The following is a 20,755-nucleotide window of genomic DNA, read 5'->3' as shown; positions in this document are numbered from 1 at the left end:
CCACACCATTTTTTTTATGCTTCACTTTAAAGATAAATAAAAATTATAAAAATAGAGGATTAAACAGACTATAAATTTTTAGCAGCACAATATAGATTAGACAAGAAAAGAAAGGGAAAAATAAAGTAGTTAAGTTCTTTTTTGTTTTTTATTAGTGTAGGTGTCTGAGCCAGTTTGCACGTACCTTGACTAATTTCATGGGCCCTGAAGTTAACGACCATGTAAGCCTCCAGTGACTATTATATTAGTAATTATAGGGTTCGAACCTGAGACCACAGGAACAAACCTCTTAATTTCAAGCTCTTTCTAATAGGCCACCTACTAGATGGTTAAGTAGTTAAGTTCCTTAACTTATCAATGTGTTGAGATTTTTTTTTTTTCATTGAGATCTAAGAACTATAACTAAAAAAAAATGAATAGATTTCAATTCGTAATTTATAGCAAACAATTTTTTTTAAATTTAAAATGTTTAAAATTTAGATTTTGGGCTAAATAAATCCGGCTTTGGTTTCCATTTGGACTTTTGTAATAAAAACAAAATAGAAAGCCATACACAGCTTTAAAATCCAATTTTCAACCCAGCTAAATCACCAGCCGTCATCTCCTGACACTGTGTAAATTCCTGGAAAAACCTGGTTTTTCTCGCGGACCAAACAAGAAGTGGGCCCAAAATCGCCCACCGTTGATCGTTATTTTAACACGCACGCACACAGAAAAAGAAAATCCCAAAAATAATATTAATCTCTGGAGAATATAAAGGTTGAATTCTGTGTGTTATTGTAATAGGCCCATTATTACAGCTGCTAAATCAATGGATAACAACATGAGCTGCATAAGAAGAGCAGGAGTTGGTGTTGTAGTTGTACCTCACGGTACAAGTAGTAGAAGCTTAAGGATGGTTCGTGGGGTTGTAGTTGTATCTCATGGTTCAAGTAGTAGAAGCTCAAGGAGGGGTTGCGGGGTTGTTAGAGCTTCAATGGTAGATTCTTATGAGAGTTCATCTGATTTTGTTAAGAGAATGGAACAAGCTTGGTTAATCTCCCAGGTATATTAAATTAATTGGGTTCTTTCTTTCTTTTTTATAATTATTTATTGGGATTTTTCAGTTTTGGAAATTTATCTGCTTTGCATAAAATTTTATAAAATTTTGGTACAGAGATCAAGTTTTATGTAATTGGTTTCTTGGGTTGGTGAAAATTGATTTGGAAATGAAAAACGTTGAGAGCTTTTTAGGGTTTGATGATTGAATTCAGCACTTAGAAAATTGAGTTATTTTTACTGTTTGATTATCTAGATAGTTGCATAAAATTTTGTTACAGAGATTGAGTTTAATGTAATCGGTTTCTTGGGTTGGTGAAAATTGAGTTAGAAATCTAAAAAGTTGAGAGCTTTTCAGGGTTTGATGATTGAATTCAGCACTTAGAAAACCGAGTTATTTTTAGGTTTTGATTATCTAGATAGTTGCATAAAATTTTGTTACAGAGATTGAGTTTAATGTAATTTGTTTCTTGGGTGGGTGAAGATTGAATTAGAAATGAAAGTTGGAAATGAAAAACGTTGAGAGCTTTTTAGGGATTGATGATTGAATTTAGCACTAAGAAAATTGAGTTATTTTTACTGTTTGATTATCTCGATAGTTGCATAAAATTTTGTTACAGAGATTGAGTTTAATGCAATCGGTTTCTTGTGTTATTGAAAATTTAGTTAGAAATATAAAAAGTCAAGAGCTTTTCAGGGTTTGATGATTGAATTCAGCACTTAGAAAACTGAGTTATTTTTAGGTTTTGATTATCTAGATAGTTGCATAAAATTTTGTTACATAGATTGAGTTTAATGCAATTAGTTTCTTGGGTGGGTGAAGATTGAGGTAGAAATGAAAAAAGTTGAGAGCTTTTCAGGGTTTGATGATTGAATTTAGCACTTAGAAATTTGAGTTATTTTTAGGGTTTGATTATGTAGATAGTCCCATTTTGTTTGAAGTTTTTTGAATTAAGTACATGGCATAGAATAAACAATGATTAATGAATATGACAGTAACCACTGGACGACTGGAATTTAATGATGTGTAAGTGTTTTTGGAATTTCAGAGGAGTGTTAAGGTTGTTTTATGTGTTGTGAAATTTTTATCTAGTATTCTAATTGACAATATAGGTTAAAGATGGACAAAATATTTGATGCTGTCATTTCTATTTATGATTATTAAATAAGTTTTGCTTATCAAATGTCTGCGGTGCTTACAGCAACCAAGGCCAGTTGCCTGTACTTCTTGCGATTCAAATGGGCAAGTTGAATGCCAATGGTGTAGGGGTACAGGATTCTTCATTCTTGGCGATAACATGCTCTGCCAAGTTCCTTCCAGAAATACCACTTGTGTTATTTGTGCTGGAAAGGTATGTTAAAATGTTTGCAAATCGACTCATGTTCAAGTACCGGCAAGTAGAAGCGCATGCTAACATGTTTGTGCCATTTTGTATCTTTGAATTTTTTTTCAGGGGTCAATGCGCTGCTCTGATTGTAAAGGAACTGGCTTTCGAGCCAGGTGGTTGGGGAAGCCTCCCATCTCCAAGTAGCAGCACTGTAATTCAGTTGTTAGGAAGTTAAAACCACTGACTGGTACGAGAAATATCGAAGTGACTTTCTTTCATGTTTTGATTTCTTCTCCGTTTCTGTTTTGGAATTGATAAAAGTGACTAAACCTCGTTAACTTCATAGTACAAGTCTTACTGTATTTTGTAATATGAATTCCACAAATCAGCACCTGTTATTAGATTAGATTCTAGGAATGTAAATATCTAAAAATTTTCAATTCTAGCTATTGTCTTTGATTCACAAGTTGTTACATGGGTTGCATCAGGTGACGCCAAAAATTTTGTCATGGGATCTTTAGTTTAGACATGTCCGATTCACTGAAAATGCTTTGAATTTATGGTTTGGTTCTGTTCGTTTTTCTATTTAAAAAAATCTTCTAGTTGGGATTTTTGACATGTTTTGATTCAATGGACCTGATTTCTTCTGGCGCTTACAGTTTTTTATTTAAAAAAATTTGGTTCTATTATTTTTCTGTTTCTCAAATATAAAACCGAACTGATTTTATTTTATTTTTAATTTCTTAATTGGTTTTCTCGGGTTGAGATCTCATATCATTTTTTTAATCCAATCTAGATAATTCAGTTATTTTGCTCCTCTCTAATTAAACCAGTTTGAACAATGAAACAGTCAAGTTTGCCAAATTGCCAGGCAGCATAACATTCATATCCGGTCAAGGCATTCTCTTCTGGCCACATTCTGATTCTTTGTTTAAACATGCATCCACTCCTCGAAAGAAACATGGGAATGATGTTGAAGGTTAGGCTTATGGTTCCAAGCCCATTCCGATCAAATTATCCATCTGGATTTACAAGTAAATCCGATAGGAATGCTATCCTTTCAGTGATCATGAAAACGTCTGCTTGACCATCAAACATCGAATACTACTGCATAAATCACGTAGAAGGGGGCGATAAACTTGAGATTTCAGCTGCAAATGTTTACATAGCCATGCTGTTTTTTTACAGGAGCGTTTTGATACAAACAAGCTGTTTTTACAAACACAAAATGCAGGACTTCGCGGCTCCACCAAGCTTTTTTTTTTTTTAATTATAAAAAAAAACTGTTTAATTGTTTTGAACTATGGCTGAGAAAAGCAACTTGTTGATATCCTCAGCGTCAGAATCGTGCTTCTCATCCCCTGCATCGATAACAAGAAGTTAGTCTTTTATTGATACTGGCATATTGTCATTTCTGGTAGTGGCTTGAGTTGCAAAACCTTCAATATCTCATTATCAGCCCTCATTGCAACTAAATTTCAACAGTATCACATATGGTAGCAAACAGAAATCTGCCCCTGGATTCCTAAACTGACAATCAGAGAAGCTAAAGGAACTATGCTCATCACAGCCCAACAAATACCATGTTTTGGAGGCAGAATGGCCCAATAAAGAAAACAAATTGCAAGTGGAAATGGAAATGGGGCCAAGTTGATATCCACGACATGAACACCAAGTTTCATGACCGTTAAAATTCCTCACTTCATCGTCAATGATGAAACAGGCATTTTATCTAGGCAAGCATTAAGACTTCACCAGTAAATGTTACAGCAAAAACCAGATTTCCTGTAGATTCGTACCTGTTCTTGCTCTGACCTGAGTCGTCCACTCATCAATAATCTGAAAGAAGAAAGAAATCAAAGACATAATAATATTGTTTCCCAGATGCAGTAGTTGCATATATTGTTAGCAATAATGGGAGAAATTGAACAAAGACGAGTGTTTTGCGGTTCAGAAATGTAGGCTTTGCTAGCAGAAAAAGACTTGCCCAGGAAATATCTCTGCCTGGGCACGCACTTGTGCAGAGCCTCACTATTTATTCAATTTTGGTTGCTTACTGGCAAATGGTGCAATCACTTTACACACCACTTGGAAAACATGCAACCTTCTAATCAGCGCATATTAATCGATCATATGTTACATTTGAAAACGAACATATGTTCCTTGATGCTCCAGCTGGTTGATATTATGATGAGAACACTTATCATACCTCTTTGTTGAGCATGTATGTTGTATGGTGCTATTTACAGGAAAGAACCCTATCATTTCAAGGACATTGTTTTCCAGTTCAACGTTGCAACAATAGTATGTAACGTTAAGATTAAAAAATACAATCAATCAATCAGTATTATACATGGAACAGATACATCACGTCATGAACATCAAATATATGCAAAACATTCATCTTTCTAATTGTGAGATTACAAATCTGTTCTGGGAAATTGGGTCACCGGGGTTTCATCATGTCCTGGTTTTTCACCCAAAAAGATTACTTGGAACTTCCTAAAGAGCCAATCAATTTATGAATAATTACAACCAGAACTCCATTTCCATAAACAAACATCCTTAAACACACAAGTTCCCAAATGCTTTTATAGTCTTTCTCAACATTTATTCCAACAAAAAGGCGCCAATTCTAAAAATAGCAAATTCAAACCAAAGAGAACTGGACAAGCGAAAAGTTTACCTGATTGAAGTTCACAAATGCAGGATCCTCAGCATCACCAGTACCATCAACCCCTATCGACACTTCCATCCTCTGTATCAAATTCCTATTCCCCACAAGAACCGTCCGCGCCTTATCAATCAAATCCTACAAAAACGCAACATGAAAAATCAAAACTCCAAAAGCCCATTACAATTCCTTCATTTGGGTCCTCGAATTCAAAAAAAAAAAAAAAATACCAAAATTTACCACCCAAAAATATAAAACCAAGAAATCATCAATTCCTACCTGTTTAGCTGCAAGAAGCTCTTGACACTGATCCTTCAAGACTGTCAAATCTCCTTGTACTTTCTTTATTCTATTAACCAGCTTCACTGGATTTGCCTGCATTTTGTAGTAGTAGTGATAATAATAATAATAATAATAATAATAATAATAATAATAATAATAATAAATTAATTCAATTTAAAAAAACAGTAAAAAAATTACATTGTCAGGGTAGATCTGTTGAAATTCTCTCTCGAGCTTGAGTTGGACAAGAGTAAGATCGTTGTTTGCCTTCGTGAAGAGGTTTACTAAACTGTCGGTTGCTTGGTGGTGGACGTGGCGGTGGCCCATTTCTTAGTTGTCTGATTTTAGGGTTTTTTTTTGTGGAGGAGAAGATGGATTTGTATTTGTTGTTGCCCGCCCAGTCCTGAATTTGATTTTGGGATTTTTTAAAGGAGAGCGGGGAGTCGTTTATGTAGAGGCAGGCGACTTGTTGCTCGCTTATGTTGAGGGGGGGCTTACATGGATTTTTACACTTAATTAATCCTATAGTTTAATTAAATTAGGCAAGTGGTGCTGAATTTTGCAAAAGAAAACTTTACTAAAATCTCGTGATTATAGTTTTTGCAATGGTTTAAAAAACAAATTAAAAAAAACTATAATTACATTGCAATTTTACTTGAATTTCACTAAAAAATCTCTTTTAAAATCTCAAATAAAAAAACTATAATTATAGTTTTTTAAAAATTTATAATTGAGGCAAAACACAATTTTAATTACACATTTTCATACGACCAAACGAACTCTAAAACTAAGTATATTAGAGTCTATTTAGAAGTGTGGTAAAAGTTGTTTTTTAAAGTATTTTTCGTATGAAAATACATCAAAATATGTTTTAAAATATATTTCTGATATTAATATATTAAAACGATAAAAAAATATCTAAAAAACTAAAAATACTCAATTTATTTTAAAAATATAGTTGGATCGCAATATTAAATAGAATCTAACATGCTCAAGGAACATAAAAAAATACATTATTAGCAAATATATTTAATATGTAAATTGATTTATTAGATATATTTAACTAAATGATCGGAACTTGAGTAAATAAAATGAGTAAAAAAGATTTGAGTATAAAACATGAATTTAGAAATGCACGGAAGTTGTACACAACTTTATTAAAACAACAATGCAGTATAATTTTCCTAAAACGATAAAAACAATGGTAACTATTATTATTATTTATTGATGAGTCTCAAACCCTAAACCCTTTCATAAATAAATTCTATGAACAAAAAAAATTATTTTTAATATAAATATTCAAATCATTAATGAGGATTTATTTTTCTAATTATATCTGTGAGTAATGTATTTATAAAATTGTTAAAAATTTTTAATTTTAATTGATATATAAAATCCTTTGATAGCTTTGATTTTCAAAAAAAAAAAGTTTTTTATAATGAAACTTCCACGTGAAAAAAATTTATTAATATTCTAACCCAGGTTATTATTCAGGGTAAAAGCATAGTTTTTAGTGTAGTTTTAAAAACCCGACCCGATCTGGTGGGTTGATTCGAGATTTAGTTAATCTGGTATTGGAACGGGATCGGGTTGAAAAAATAATAATAATAAAAAAATCCGATGTGACCAGGCTGGTTAACCTAGTCGAAAACCCAATTACAAATCATTGACTTTTTTTTACTAAAATGATGTCGTTTTGATTTTTTTTTCAATTGACCTGAGCGACCCGGGTTAACCAAGTTTTTTACAAGATCTTGGTGAGACAATCAGGTTACTGGGTCAAACCGGTAAGTCAGCCGGATCATACCAAATTTTTTTTTTCTTGTTTTTTGTTTTAAATTGTCCGGCTCCGGATCGACTAGTTGAGTGAGGACAGGTTTTAAGGGTAAAAGCCTAAAATTATTATTTTATCAATTCTAAAAACTTCTGGGTATCATATATATTTAGACTGTACTATGACCCATCATGGTAAATTAAAGTTTTTAAAAAATATAAAAAAAGGACGACATGTCAATCATCCGATATAAATGACGCAACTGTAGTGTCCTGAAAACATCTGTGTCTGGTCTCCTCCCTTGATCTCGAAGGATCGTTGCAGCAATGGCAGACGAGGAAGAAGAGAGAGCTCTAGAGAACCAACTGGAACTACAGTTTCTAGAGCAGAAAGATTCATTAGCTGCCTTGAATGATGCTCTTGCCTCTGACCCATCAAATCCTGAGCTTCTCTCTGTAACATTCTCCGCCTTCTCTTCTTGGTTTCTTATTTTTCCTTCTGTTTTTATCATATTTCTTTTATTTTATTGGTGACCCAATTGAGGGATACGCTTTTTAATGCTTTTGTAGAAGGTAGGAGTGTTTATTTATTGAAAAAGATTGAAACTTGAGTGGGTATCTCGAGTTTTACTGGTTGGATTTTGTTTTGGTTGATTTTTTGTTATCCTTGTTTCTTGTGTAGAAGCTGCTGTTCATTTTGATGGGTAATCTCTTGAAAAGTTTAATTGTATTTTAGTTTAACAAGTTGGGTTTTACTATCCATTTCTCTTATGATGTTTTTTTCATGCATAGAAGCTGTTTTTCTCGTTACTTATGTGTTCTTGTAATGTTTTGTCTAAAGAGTGTGAAGACGACCAGGCAAACTCTACACTACCTGATTAATGCTAAAACCAAAATGGTGTAAAAGAAATGGTCTTTGGTACCTACCTTCAATGAATGTTTGCATCTATTGGTTTACAGAATTGCTTCTTTTGAAAAGCACCCTTTGTGCTAGAAGACCTTTAGACATTGGTGTATGGCTTGTGTTTACAAGGATGTGCAAATAACATGCGTAGCAATGTATATTATGCTTTATGATTGTGGAAGGTGGACTTTCTGTTTGTGTCGTTTCCATCATTTTGAATTATGGTACAAGTTGTTTGACGTTATTGTTTTCATCTAAGGTTCAAGAGGAGCTTCTTCAGGTCATTAAAGATGTAGAGGAGGGACTCCTGCATCTAAAACGTGCACGGTTATTACGAGAGGCAGATTCAGTATTACATGCTTCCTACCATACTGTAGAGGATGTCAAGGCTGAGCCTCTTGATCCAGTTCATGTTGAACCAGAACCACTAGAGGACCAGTGTTACTCTGTAGGATCAAAATGCAGATTCCGTCATGTTGATGGACGCTGGTACAATGGTCAAATTATTGAGTTGGTTTGTTCTGATACTGCGAAGATCGCTTTCCTCACTCCTATATCAGAAAATATGCTGGTGAGTATATGTTTTTCTGTTTATTTCCAAAAAGGTTGCTTCTGCTTTTTGTTTTTGGAATATAGTATGACACAGTCCATTGCCTTCCCAAATAACTAATCCATCCTCTTTGGTGGGACTAACGGTGTTTGTTCTTTGTGGTGCTGATGGAACTGGAACATTCCGATTCACCCATAAATCTTATCCTTCCACTTGCACCTAGTCCACTAGCTTGTGCTGCCGTAACCGTTGATTGTATGTTATTTATTTAGGCTTTATCTAATGCAAGGTTTTGATGGATTGTTAGAATCCTCTTTTTTGTCTGAAGAGCACTCTTGGGATGTTTTAGTAGCCATTCACTAAACTATCAGCTCTTTTCTCAAACCTGGTTTCATATGCATAGTTTTTCTCCTAATATTTTTACTGCCCATCTCTTTTGGATGGGAGACCTTTAAGTGAGTCAGATTTGGCATTGCTGAAAAGGCTTAAATACATCCTGAAGTGCCACTTATACACCAACTAGTGTTACTGATGATTATATGTTACAGGGGAAAATGTTAGAAGTGCTGAAACTATATTGAGGTAGTTTATGAAGTAAAAATGATTTTCGATAACTAATATACTGATGATCGACTCCCCAAGTGCAGATATGCAAGTTTTTTCTGCAAGAACGATGTCGATTTGGCACTAGCTGCCGCTTGTCACATGGTATGTTGAAATCATTTCAAGTGTGTGGGGCTAGTAGATCCTTTTTTTTTTCTCTTCTGGAAAAGCTGTATTTATATTTCCATTTTCATAAAATTCAATGCAGTCAAAATTCATCCAATGACATGGATGAAGGATGTAGCCTGCCCGTACATTGGGAAAACAACTTTCATAGAATGACTACGGAGGACAATTTACTTTGTTTATGAAATCTCTCTTTAGTTTTAATAGTCTGTTCCCCACACTACAACAATAAAGTAACTTGGGATCATTGTCAATTTATTCTTCATATTTGAAGTAGATATGTAGGCTATTGTGTTTGACACCTTTCCTTTTTCCTGCTTAAACCTTTCTTTGTGCATTCACAATTGTGTTAGAGCAGCTTTTGCTGTTTTTTCCGTCTGGGATTTCGTATATTTCTATTATTTGTCAACCATAGTATATCTATTCATTTGTTACTAAACGTATTCCCTATCTATATCATTTGCTGGAACAGCTATTTCCAGGATTGCTGGTTGATGTGATTTTATATGTGCAGGGGTTGATGTGTCATTATCCTCCCTGAAGAATTATGTGCCAACAATGTGGGATCAGTCATTGGTGGGATCCAGTATCTGGGCACTTTCAGATAGTAATGTTGGCATATGGAGGAAAGCTGAACTTGAATCTTGGGATAATGAACACAGAGTAGGGCAGGTTGTTTTCCATGATGGTGGAAGCTCTGCAAAGCTTGGGAGTGAAGCTATGACGATATCTGAGTATGCTTTGATGAGTGATGAAGAGGAAACTGATTCAAGCTCAGAAGGATCTGATTCTAGCGATTATGACGAAGAGAGTGCAGAAGGTTTAGGGTTTCTTGAGAGCACAAACTTACAAAGAGGTATCCAAACAGGAACTGCCATATTTGCGACGTGGGAAAATCATACGCGGGGCATAGCTTCCAAGATGATGGCAAATATGGGTTATCGTGAAGGGATGGGATTAGGTGCATCGGGTCAGGGCATGCTGGACCCTATCCCTGTGAAGGTCCTCCCACCAAAGCAATCACTTGATCATGCTCTGGAGTCTCAAAAAGAGGGGATCAAAGATAATCATGGGAAGAAGAGAAGCAGGGGTGGGAAAAGAAAACGTGAGAAGAAGTTTGCGGCAGCAGCTAGGGCAGCAAAAGCTGAAGAGGAAACGAGACCAGATGTTTTTACTCTTATCAATAATCATCTTGCTGGGAACAATGAAGCTCTGAACAGCGAGTCAGCTAAGAAGCAGAAAAGTAAAGGCTCAGAGGAGAAGAAAGTCAATAGGCGAGATCTGCTTGCTTATGATGATGAGATTAAGGAGTTGAGGATACGTGTGGAGAAGCTTGAAGAGATGGCAAACAGAAACAAAAAAGAGAAGGTGGTTTATGAGTCTGCTATGAGAAAATTAAACGAGACTCGCATAGCTTTGACCAAAGCTGAGGCTTCTAAAGCATCTGCATCTAATGCTATTACCGGTAGAGAAAAAGAGAAGAAATGGCTTAAGTTTTGAGGCCATAATGCTATACATTGCTGTGCAGTTCAAACTACAAAATTGAGCGTGTATGATTACCTCGAATCCTGAAGGTGCCCCTTTGAATTGGCCGTAGCTTTGCAGGGATCACAAGGAGTCAAGCCAAGGTTTCAACAACAATCTTATTTTCCCAGAAAGCAATCTAGTGGATTCAGATCAAGATTTTCACACTGTAAACTTGCACTATACCTTCTGCTTGTACCTGCAGTTCGAGTTATGCTCCAGCAAAAAATCCCATTGCAGTTGCCACTTGCTATATATGGCTGGATAAATTCTCGTCATTACCTCTTTATATGCTTTATGTTAACTATCCAATATAGCCGGCAGCCGGCAACACTGAAACTCGAATTTATACGGGTTGCCAGAGGTGACAAATAGCTTATTTGCTCTGTGCAATAAAAGGATTGATTTTCGCCATTGTTTCTAACTTTATATTACACTGCTAGATTAATATATTGAATGGTTACGTTGAAATTTCCTGCTGATCTGCTAACAAGAAGCCCTACTGTATGGAAGGAATCACTTGCTAATTTTCTTAGACACTACTCTTATTTCAACTTTATCATAGATACAACAAGGAAAAGAAGTCCAGGGCAGAATGCTTTTGATCAAAGATTGAGTTATTTTTATGTTTTCTTAATAATATGATCGTATGTTTGTTAAATCTGGATAATTATGTGGACATAATTTAGTACACCATAATGATAATAATTTATTTATTATTTTATTACTTTTATCCCATTCAAATTATTGAATTCAAAACTAACGGTAGGATTGGGAGCAAGAACAGTGATTCAAATCCTATTATTGGATCATCCTGACTTTATTTAAGAAGTATTTTTTTTTATTATATTTGATGAAAAATATATCTTCAAATACATTATACTAGATTAAATTTTATTTTCAATCAATTTTAAAGACATTTTTTAAAAATTTCTCATATTAAATTTCTTTTAATAATATCTTCTTTACTACGATAGAATAAAATGGTGAGATTCAATTTCTCTGCTACCTAGTTATTAAAAATGTGAAACAATTATTATTAAGTAAAACACTAAAAGGCAGGAGGTAATGTTGTTCTCCCACACATGATAGACTCACACTCATGGGTACCGTAAATTCAATGTACCCTGAGCTTTTTTTTTCATCCCTTTTTTTAATTTTTTTTTGTCCTTCAGGTTCTAATTGAAAGCTAATTAAAGAAATAACAAAATTAAAAGAGATGGCACTAAAGTAAAACTAGAAGAATGGTGTTTTCAAAAAAAAATTATGAAATGTGCCACGGAGTCCTCATTCTTTATGAATTAAACAATTGGGTCCCTTTAATTTTAAAGTTTTAAAAAATCAATTTTGATCCAAAACTTTATTTTTTTTAGTTTTTAATTTGAGAGTGGAGAGAAAATCAGCTCATTGCAACGGTAAAGAAAGAAAATTATCATCGATATCGATTCCAACAACCCAAATAATTGATCTTGATGTCAAATGATTTTATTTGATGAGAGGAATACAACTAAAGTATTTTTTTTTACCTTAAAATTGCTTAAAACACATATATGAATTCAAAAAGATTTTTGTTATTGGGTTGATTTCAAGTTCTCGGATGGTTTTTTGAGGCCATGAATGAATTTAATGAGTTTATCAAGAAGTCTAAAATGTTTTCTAAGTATTTTGGATAAACAAATGGGTTGAAAAATGATTTTTAGGTCAAAAAAATTTAGGCATGATTTTTAAGGCATCACAATAGCTAAAATTTGGATAAAATTAGATGACACATCATTTGTTATAATTTTTTTAAAAAATAACTGAGGCAAACAAAATGTTGTTTACCTTATCTGCGTTATAAAAAATTAAAGGCCTAAGCGTGCAAGGTCTTATTAAATGGGCTAAGCACGTTGGCCTGGCTTCTTAGACTTAACAACACCTGATATTTTTTTTTATAAATTTATTTTTTAATTAATGAATTTTTTAATATTTTTTTAATATTTTTTAAAATATGTTTTAATCTATATTTAAATTAATATCCCTTTTATATTTTATATTTTTTTATTTCGCATCTTTTAAATAATAATTAATTTTTTATTTATTTTATATGCATATAATTTTTGAAGTGATTATTCTAATTCATATTTTTTTTATGTTTTATATAAATAAATTTTATTTTTTAAAATAAAAATATTTATTTTTCAATAATATTTCTATTATGTGTAATATTGGATCATATCTATTTCTATTATTATTTAATTAAATAAAAATTTGAGTTTAGTAAATAAAATCATTAAATACAACTAGATCAAATGTCTATATTTTTAGGTCAAATATTTTGATTTATATTTATTTTTGAGTTATTTATATTTATTTTTTTTCTTCCATTACTAATATATATACTAATATATATAGATTTTTAATTTATTTAATTAGATATATCCTCTTGTTTATCTATGCAAAAAAAAAAAAAAAAACGTTGAAGGGGGGATACGCAGTGTAAAATGCAATCATTGTTGACTCACTGTGCACCCGTGTTGATGATGACTCACTGTGCACATATAATTTAATTGCTGCGCTTTCTCCTTTCCCCGCCACCACGGTAAGCAGAAAAGATTTGATCGGAAAATGGAAATGAGGAGTGGTAGGGTAGTAGGAGGCGTTCCGTTGAATATTGATACACAGTGTAAAATGCAATCATTGTTGACTCACTGTGCACATATAATTTAATTGCTGCGGTTTCTCCTCTCCCCGCCACCATAATTCCACGGTGAGCAGAGAAGATTTGATCGGAAAATGGAAATGAGGAGTGGTAGGGTAGTAAGAGGCGTTCCGTTGAATATTGATCTACCAGAGGGGTGCGTGGCAAACGTACTCTCGTTAACAACTCCTCAGGACGTATGCCGGCTCTCTGCTGTCTCTCCCATTTTCAAGTCGGCCGCCGAATCTGACGATGTTTGGCAGAGATTCCTGCCTAACGATCTCGAATCCATCCTGTCTACTGCCCTTGATGGTTCTCTCCTGCTGTCGTCTGCTTCTTCCAAAAAAGAAGTCTACTTCAGTCTCTGTGACAATCCCATCATTGTTGACCATGGGAGAAAGGTTAAGTTCCTTTTATTTTTTTAATTCAGTTTGTTTCCTTTGAACGTTTTTTTACAGGTCCATTTGTATTTTAATTATTTCTTGAATAGATTTTTATTTGATTAAAAAAATTTTCTTGACCCAATTTACTACTAGATCAGTTGATAATTAATATATTCGTTAATCAAATTAAAATGATCAAGCGCACTTCCATTAAGAGTTTTTGCTGGGTAATTTATTTCTTATCGTTTTTTAGTCAATATTTGTAGATGAATTAAAGTTGTAGTTTTAGCAGTTACACTAATGTTTTGTTTTATAAAAGTCATCAGTTACATTAGAAACGTTGCTTCTCTCCTTGAGCTCTTAGTTGTCTGTCATTGATTTCTAACATATCTGAGCCCCAAAAGATCAAAAAAGAATGTTAATTTTGAGGGACTTTTCAAAATAATTTTAGCATGTACTTGAGTTTCATGCCATTTAAATTTCAATTTTTTCTGTGGAAAAAAATACAAGTATAATGATGCAAATGAGGGGACTAGACTAGAGAGGATTGGAATAATGAGAAGAAGTCAGGAAATTATGCGTCTTGTCCCAAAAGCTACGTGACTGATTTGATTTCCTTATGCAGTGGACTTTTATGGTTTTATTAGGAGTAATAATTTATCTGATAGTGTACTAACTTTGTATTGAATAGAGCTTTTCATTGGAGAAAAATAGTGGGAAGATATGTTACGTGCTTTCTGCAAGGGATCTCGTGATTACATGGTGTGATACTCCTATGTACTGGACATGGAATTCTAATTCTGACTCTAGGTTTTCTTTCTTTTTACCTTTTTTTTTATGGGGTGATACTCCTCGAAATGTAACATGCTTTATACAAGTGATCTCATGGTTGTTTAATGATAATGGCTTTTCTACAGATTTGCAGAAGTGGCTGAGCTTATTAATGTGTGTTTTGTTTGAAATCCGTGGCAAAATCATTGTTTGCTGTCCCCAGCAACATTATACGCAGCATACCTCGTGTTCAAGTTTGCATCAAGAATTGATGGATTGGATAACCAACCAGTTGATGTCACAATGAAACTGAATGAAGGCGAATGTGGGGCACAGACTGTTAGCTGGAATGCGCATGGAAGGTTCAGGTCCACATCTGTAACTGTCAGAGGTAAGGTGCATTATCCAAAGGAAAGAGGAGATGGGTGGTTGGAGATGGAACTCGGTGAGTTCTTTAGCATGAAAGGGGAGGATGGAGAACTGGAAATAAGGCTTTGTGACGCTTCTGGTCACTGGAAACGCGGGTTGATTGTGGAAAGGATTGAGATCAGACCAAAAGATGGTAGGTGGATGAGCAAGTATTTCATATTTTAGTGATAATGTCTTTTCTTTTCACATTTCAGTGGGCAAATTAGTTTTAGTGTCTCTAATGCATCACTGTCAAGAGCTTATGTTGGTCCTGCTTTGCATTTTTAGGTTTGCTCTAAAATATCATTTGAGGTTTTCCTTTCTATTGATGATGGAATCTTGCACTGTCATCCAGCATTTCTCAGAGTTTATGAAGTTATATATATTCTATGAAATTCTCCTAAATCTGTGACCCTTTTTTCCCCACGTAGATTACGAGAGAAACCTCATAGCGGTGAATTTGTCTGAAAAAATCAACCCAAATTGCAAAACCTTAAATATATATCTAGCTAGGGTTCTAAAAAGTTGGATATCAAGCTATATACTTCATTTTAAATTGTGGTCTTTCAACAAGTTGGCTTCTTGATGTCATTTCTTTCTTTCCCAGTTTCCAGGGCAGCTAGTCCAAGCAGTTAAAGATTCACACACTGGACTTCTTCATCTGAAATGTGCAAGTTTACTTGGAGAAGCCGAGTTTGTTCCATCAGTTTCCAAATTCCAACCACACTGCTAATGTTGAATCAGAATCACTAATGGACAGAAGTCATTCTGTTGAATAATAAGTAAAAAATTATCCTAATCGATGGGAAGACTTCTCAGATCCATAAGTTTATTATATAAACTCTATGTTATTTTGTTTTATAATCAAATACCTGTGTAATTCTAGGAGCTGTCAAGGAGTCGAGGCTTAGAAGACTGTCATTATTATTATTATTCACGTGGGCTAAAAGGACTTGTCATTTCACTATAACAGTGAAATATCAAGGCTTATGCACTTTTTACTCTTCGAAATTCTTGAGATTTTTTTTTATTTTTATTTTGTTAATTTCATTGTTAGACATATTTTATAATTTATTTATAAAATTATCTCGGTTTTTTAATCCGCATCGCATGTTTTATGGGTTTACTGTATTAATTTGAGTTATTTTTTAGTTTTTTTAATTATTTATCTTTTCAACTTCATTATTTAACATTGTTTTAATTGAGAATTATGTTTTATTGATTGAGAATTAAGTTTTCTATTATTTTTTTTATTTTTTTTCTATGAAATTATTACAGTTTCATGACTACAATCGTTAGTTTTGCGGGTTAGTTAGGTTGACTTAGGATTTTTTTAATTAAATATTTTTTTAATTTTCATCCCATTTTGGATTGATTTAACATTGAATTTTATAATTCTTTTTGATTTATTGTTTATTGGGTTATCCCTGTCTTCTGACTTGAGTTTGGTAGGTTAAACGGAGTTGAATTGATTAATTTTTTTGTTTTTTGTTTTTTTTCAATTTAACCATTCAACATTGGGTTAACTGATAATTGAGTTTTATAAATTTTTTTATTTACTTTTTATAGGGTTATTATTGTCTTGTGATCCTAGTCGCACGTTAGGTCTGTTGACTTGATGTTTTTTTTAGTTGATTTTTTTTAATTTTATCTTTTAATATTAGGTTGATTAGGAATTAAACTTGATAATTTATTTTTGTTTGCGTTCTATAAGGTATCTCAGTCTCATAATTTGAGTCACAAGTTTGGTCAGTCGACTTGGGTGATTTTTTATGTCTTTTTTTTTCAACTAATTCTTTTTAAAATTTCATTCGTCAATATTGTGTTGATTGATAATTGAGTTTCATAATTTGTTTTGATTTTTTTTAATAAGGTTATCTCGGTCTCATGACCCAGGTTTTGCATGTTAGCAAGGAATGTCTCAGCCTATTTTTTTGGTTGAATTCTGTTATCAATTTCATCATTTAATATTGAGTTGATTGAGAATTATGTTTAATAAAAAAATTTATTTTCTTTCTATAGGGTTATTAAGGTCTCATGATCTGGTTAGTGGATTTGATTGGTTAACCGTAATTAATCCGAGTCAATTTAATATGTGATTGTTTCAATATTTTAAAAAAAAGTTGTCTTGACTTCTTTAGTTAGATTATATTTTTATTGGTCATTCTTATAATCTCTTGAGCCTGTTAAGTATACTAGATCATATGAGATCAATTCCTTATAATTATATTTTATTTATTGAAAAAAAACCTTAACAACATTTGAATATATTTTTGTACATTCAAAAAATTTAATTCGACACACAAAATAATAGCACGAACAATAATACTATATGTCTCCATGCTTATACAATTTCTTCCTTTTGTTTTTTTCTTCGATTGATTCATCAAAATGACAATTGAACATTGAGTTATGTAATAGAGACAACACTTTCTTTCCATACAATGATAGTATTGGTCAAGTTTAGTTAATGTTTTTATATATAAAAAATAAATATGAAAGAGGTATAAATATATTTAAATAAATAAATAAATACTATATTTCAAAATAAATTTATTTAGAATAGGTACAAAAAATCAGAAGTATGTTTAGTTGAATAGATATAATTTTTTTTATATGTACACTATTATGTTTAACAGTTTTACTGAAGGAATTTTTTGTTGGCAGTGACATTACCATTTCGTTAGGAAAAATTTTATCAACTAATTCATGGATGGAATGCGTCCGTCGGTATACCGTTCGTCAGTAATTTCATTTATGTCAGCAATTTTGTCAGAAAAAATTAACAACCATTGGTTTTATAGATGGAAAATGTGTGCAAAAACAAAAAAATTACCCGTTGGAATATACCGACGAAATATTTTTGTCGGTGATAGTGGCATATGCAGTAAAGTTTTTTCAACTCTCTAGAATATACCAATAGATTGAGTTCGTCGTAATTCCGTCAATGATAGTGGCACATGCAATAATTTTTTTCAATTCTCTAGAATATTCAATCCATCAAAAACTCCATCCGTGATATTAAAAAAATATTTTTTAAAAATAAAATTGTATAAAATAATTAATATAAAATTGTATAGAATAATAAAAAATTAAAAAAATAAAATTATGTAAAAATAAATTATCTTAATATAAAAGTCATATATTCATTACAAATTTGGATGTTCAAATAAAGTTAAACTAGAACAATGGCGGCACATGAGGAGAAGGAGGAAGAGGAGGCTAGTTGTTCTCCTGACCATATGGCCTAAAAAGAATCGCACATGTACCACCTATTTGTGATCTTATATCCAAGACCATTTGACGAAGTTGTTTATAATTCGCAGAGAGTTCTTTATATGTTTAAGAGAGATTGGCCGTATGTTTTTGCAAGGCCACGAACTTCTGAGACTTGGTGCTTGATATCGATTGCGAGCTTCCAACGATTAAGACATTATAGGTCATCCGCAAGTTCTTGGTCGTAGTGTTGGAGAGTCCATACACCTATTAGACGATCATGTCTCCATCCAAAAATCCAGATTGAAATCTGAGTGGGTCGAAGGATCATCCTCATATCTATCCCTTAACCGGCTTTTATATGTCTCTTGGAAATAAAAAAAATAGAATTATCAAATTCAATTAAAAAAATTAATAACTTACAAAAGAAAATGGTTGAACGAACATACCACAAACCCGTCGCTAATTCTATCGCTATAATAGACACGTCACTGTATGGCATCCTGGTTTGAATCCCACTTTAATTCTGTCGGTAAACTCGTTCACAAAAATTTATATGTCATCGTGCTGCTTTGTAATTAAAATTCTTTATATTCTAAATGTGATTCCCTCGGTATTTACTGATAGAATGTTTTTGTCAGTATATTGTTAGACATATACTCTGACAGAGTGGCTTAACACGACCATTCTTTTGGGCACTCAACAGCTACTCACTGGAGTCATGTCTTATTGGATGATCAAAAGCTTCCAGTTTTTGAATGTAAATAGAAAAAAGGGTTTGAAGAACAAAGAATTAGAAAAATAAGTTCTTTATTTAAGAGGCTTCTCCTTCCAGGTGTATACCCTTTCAAGGTTTTGCCTTTCAACATTACACACAGCCTCTATATATACTACATTTGAGGCTTTTGCATACATCACTCATTACATCATACAGAAGGACACTTAATTTGTTTACATCACTGATTACATCAAAAAGCACTGAGACACACTTAATAATATACCCTTATGATACAAACGACAAGCTAATCAGTACATCAGCCGACAATAGGTTCATGATCTGGAGAGAGATTTTGATCTGATAGGTTATCCTGATCTCGAGTAGTTTGGACTTGTAGGGCCAACACATAGTCATCATCAGCAACCATTTCCATCTCATGTGGTTCCAGAAGTGTTGGGATGCCCAAAATGATGTGCTTGAGTTTTTTATTTTTGTATTGCATTTATAGTTCATGGAGATAAGCAGAATATTGAGGGTTATATAAATCATAGTCAATTTCTTCATCAGGATCTGTTCCTTTAGGCCAGATTTCATCAGGAATAATGTTGTTCTTTAGGCACATTGTTTTCTATAAAGTCCTGAGTTCCGGGAGGTTGTCAAAGGGGTGCTCATACAAGGAGTAAGGATGAGTTTTGTAGACGGTAACCTGGGGAAAACTCATAACCAGATTGTCTGTTGAAGCTTTGAAAGGCCGGTGGAATATGAAAATAGAGAACAAATGGGCAAAAGCCTGCTTAACATACTTATTTTGAGATGCACTATGATGTACTTCGATCCAGCAAGGTTGAGGATGGGGCCAGTTGGTTTTCTCGTTTTGGAGAAGGGAGATCCATTGTGTGGGGTTGTGGAACCAAGTGAGGAACTTCAAAGTATAATACCAAGAGTCTGCTGGCCAAGAAGTCTTGAGAAGGCTAGAAAGAAAGCAATCGGTGGGAAACTCAATGGCAATATGGTACAGGTGACAGAAATACCATAGGAAGAAGTAGAGTTCTTTGGGGAACAAGCTAGAGGGTTTGAAAGCAAAAAGATGAATAAAAGGATATTTAGGGTGGATGCCTAAGCTTTGGAAACAAAGGGAAGACATATCATAGTTAAGAAGAAGGTAGTCTTGGAGGCTAAACAGCTTGTCCTTAGCTTGCAGGTTAAGAGTGTGGTCAAGAACCATTTCTTGAGCAAAAGAAGGTAGATCATCAGTAGGAAAGTCATGGCTAGGTGGAGGTAGGTTGGAAGAGGAGGCCATAAGAATCAGGGGAATGAGTAATGTTTGTGTTTTGGGTGGTCTGGTGCTCATGTCTGGGATCAAGTTCTTGGTGCCTTTTATATGCTCGACGGTGAAGGTGTACTTGGAAAACCACTCTACTAATCGTAGAAGCTGGGGATGAGGAAACATCTTGCGTTTGAACTGTAGTATATTTGGAAAAGAAGAACAGTCCATGACGACTGTAAAGTGATAGGCTGCCAGGTGGAACTCAAATTTTTGGATGCTATACTTTACAGCTAAGATTTCCTTGAAAGTGGAGTGGTAGTGGGTTTCTGACTCATTGAATGACCCACTTTTGTATCCACATATATGTCGGTGACCATTTTTGTCCTCGAGGAGGACAACACTCCAATACTTATCACTGACATCAGTTTGGAGTATGCGCTGGCCTGTGGATGGAATGACTAAAACATGCAGATTTTGTGTGGCTGTCTTTAATTTTCTGACAGCCTGAGT

The 20,755-nt window shown here is 33.5% G+C and overlaps 4 protein-coding genes across 5 annotated transcripts; 3 read left to right on the top strand and 1 right to left on the bottom strand.

Annotated features, from left to right (window-relative positions):
* Positions 1-534: 534 nt before the first annotated feature.
* On the top strand, positions 535-2,832 carry LOC133674301 (uncharacterized). Its single transcript, XM_062095348.1, has 3 exons — positions 535-1,045; positions 2,241-2,390; positions 2,493-2,832. The coding sequence occupies exons 1-3, from the start codon at positions 812-814 to the stop codon at positions 2,568-2,570; spliced, it is 462 nt and encodes a 153-aa protein (XP_061951332.1). The 5' UTR covers positions 535-811; the 3' UTR covers positions 2,571-2,832.
* A 648-nt stretch (positions 2,833-3,480) lies between these two features.
* Positions 3,481-5,753, bottom strand: LOC133674253 (uncharacterized). The gene is made up of 5 exons (XM_062095283.1): positions 5,521-5,753; positions 5,320-5,415; positions 5,053-5,178; positions 4,166-4,205; positions 3,481-3,727 (listed from the first exon to the last, which is right to left on the bottom strand). Exons 1-5 carry the CDS (start codon positions 5,647-5,649, stop codon positions 3,654-3,656), a joined length of 465 nt encoding a protein of 154 aa, XP_061951267.1. The 5' UTR covers positions 5,650-5,753; the 3' UTR covers positions 3,481-3,653.
* A 1,593-nt stretch (positions 5,754-7,346) lies between these two features.
* Positions 7,347-11,216, top strand: LOC133674934 (zinc finger CCCH domain-containing protein 22). Its single transcript, XM_062096232.1, has 4 exons — positions 7,347-7,551; positions 8,259-8,570; positions 9,197-9,257; positions 9,793-11,216. The coding sequence occupies exons 1-4, from the start codon at positions 7,423-7,425 to the stop codon at positions 10,776-10,778; spliced, it is 1,488 nt and encodes a 495-aa protein (XP_061952216.1). The 5' UTR covers positions 7,347-7,422; the 3' UTR covers positions 10,779-11,216.
* A 2,168-nt stretch (positions 11,217-13,384) lies between these two features.
* On the top strand, positions 13,385-15,934 carry LOC133674166 (putative F-box protein PP2-B2). Of its 2 annotated transcripts, XM_062095174.1 has the most exons (4): positions 13,385-13,883; positions 14,557-14,675; positions 14,783-15,198; positions 15,652-15,934. In XM_062095174.1, exons 1-3 carry the CDS (start codon positions 13,578-13,580, stop codon positions 14,823-14,825), a joined length of 468 nt encoding a protein of 155 aa, XP_061951158.1. In that variant the 5' UTR covers positions 13,385-13,577; the 3' UTR covers positions 14,826-15,198; positions 15,652-15,934. The 2 variants fall into 2 exon arrangements, with proteins under 2 accessions (XP_061951158.1, XP_061951159.1); XM_062095175.1 differs by lacking the exon at positions 15,652-15,934 and having other exon boundaries at positions 14,557-14,627; positions 14,783-14,913.
* The last annotated feature ends 4,821 nt before the right edge of the window (positions 15,935-20,755 follow it).

Source organism: Populus nigra, chromosome 15 (assembly GCF_951802175.1).
Source record: "Populus nigra chromosome 15, ddPopNigr1.1, whole genome shotgun sequence".
Taxonomy (NCBI): Eukaryota; Viridiplantae; Streptophyta; class Magnoliopsida; order Malpighiales; family Salicaceae; genus Populus; species Populus nigra.
The sequence above is the reverse complement of the archived record's forward strand: the minus strand, read 5'-3'. Positions and strand labels throughout refer to the sequence as shown.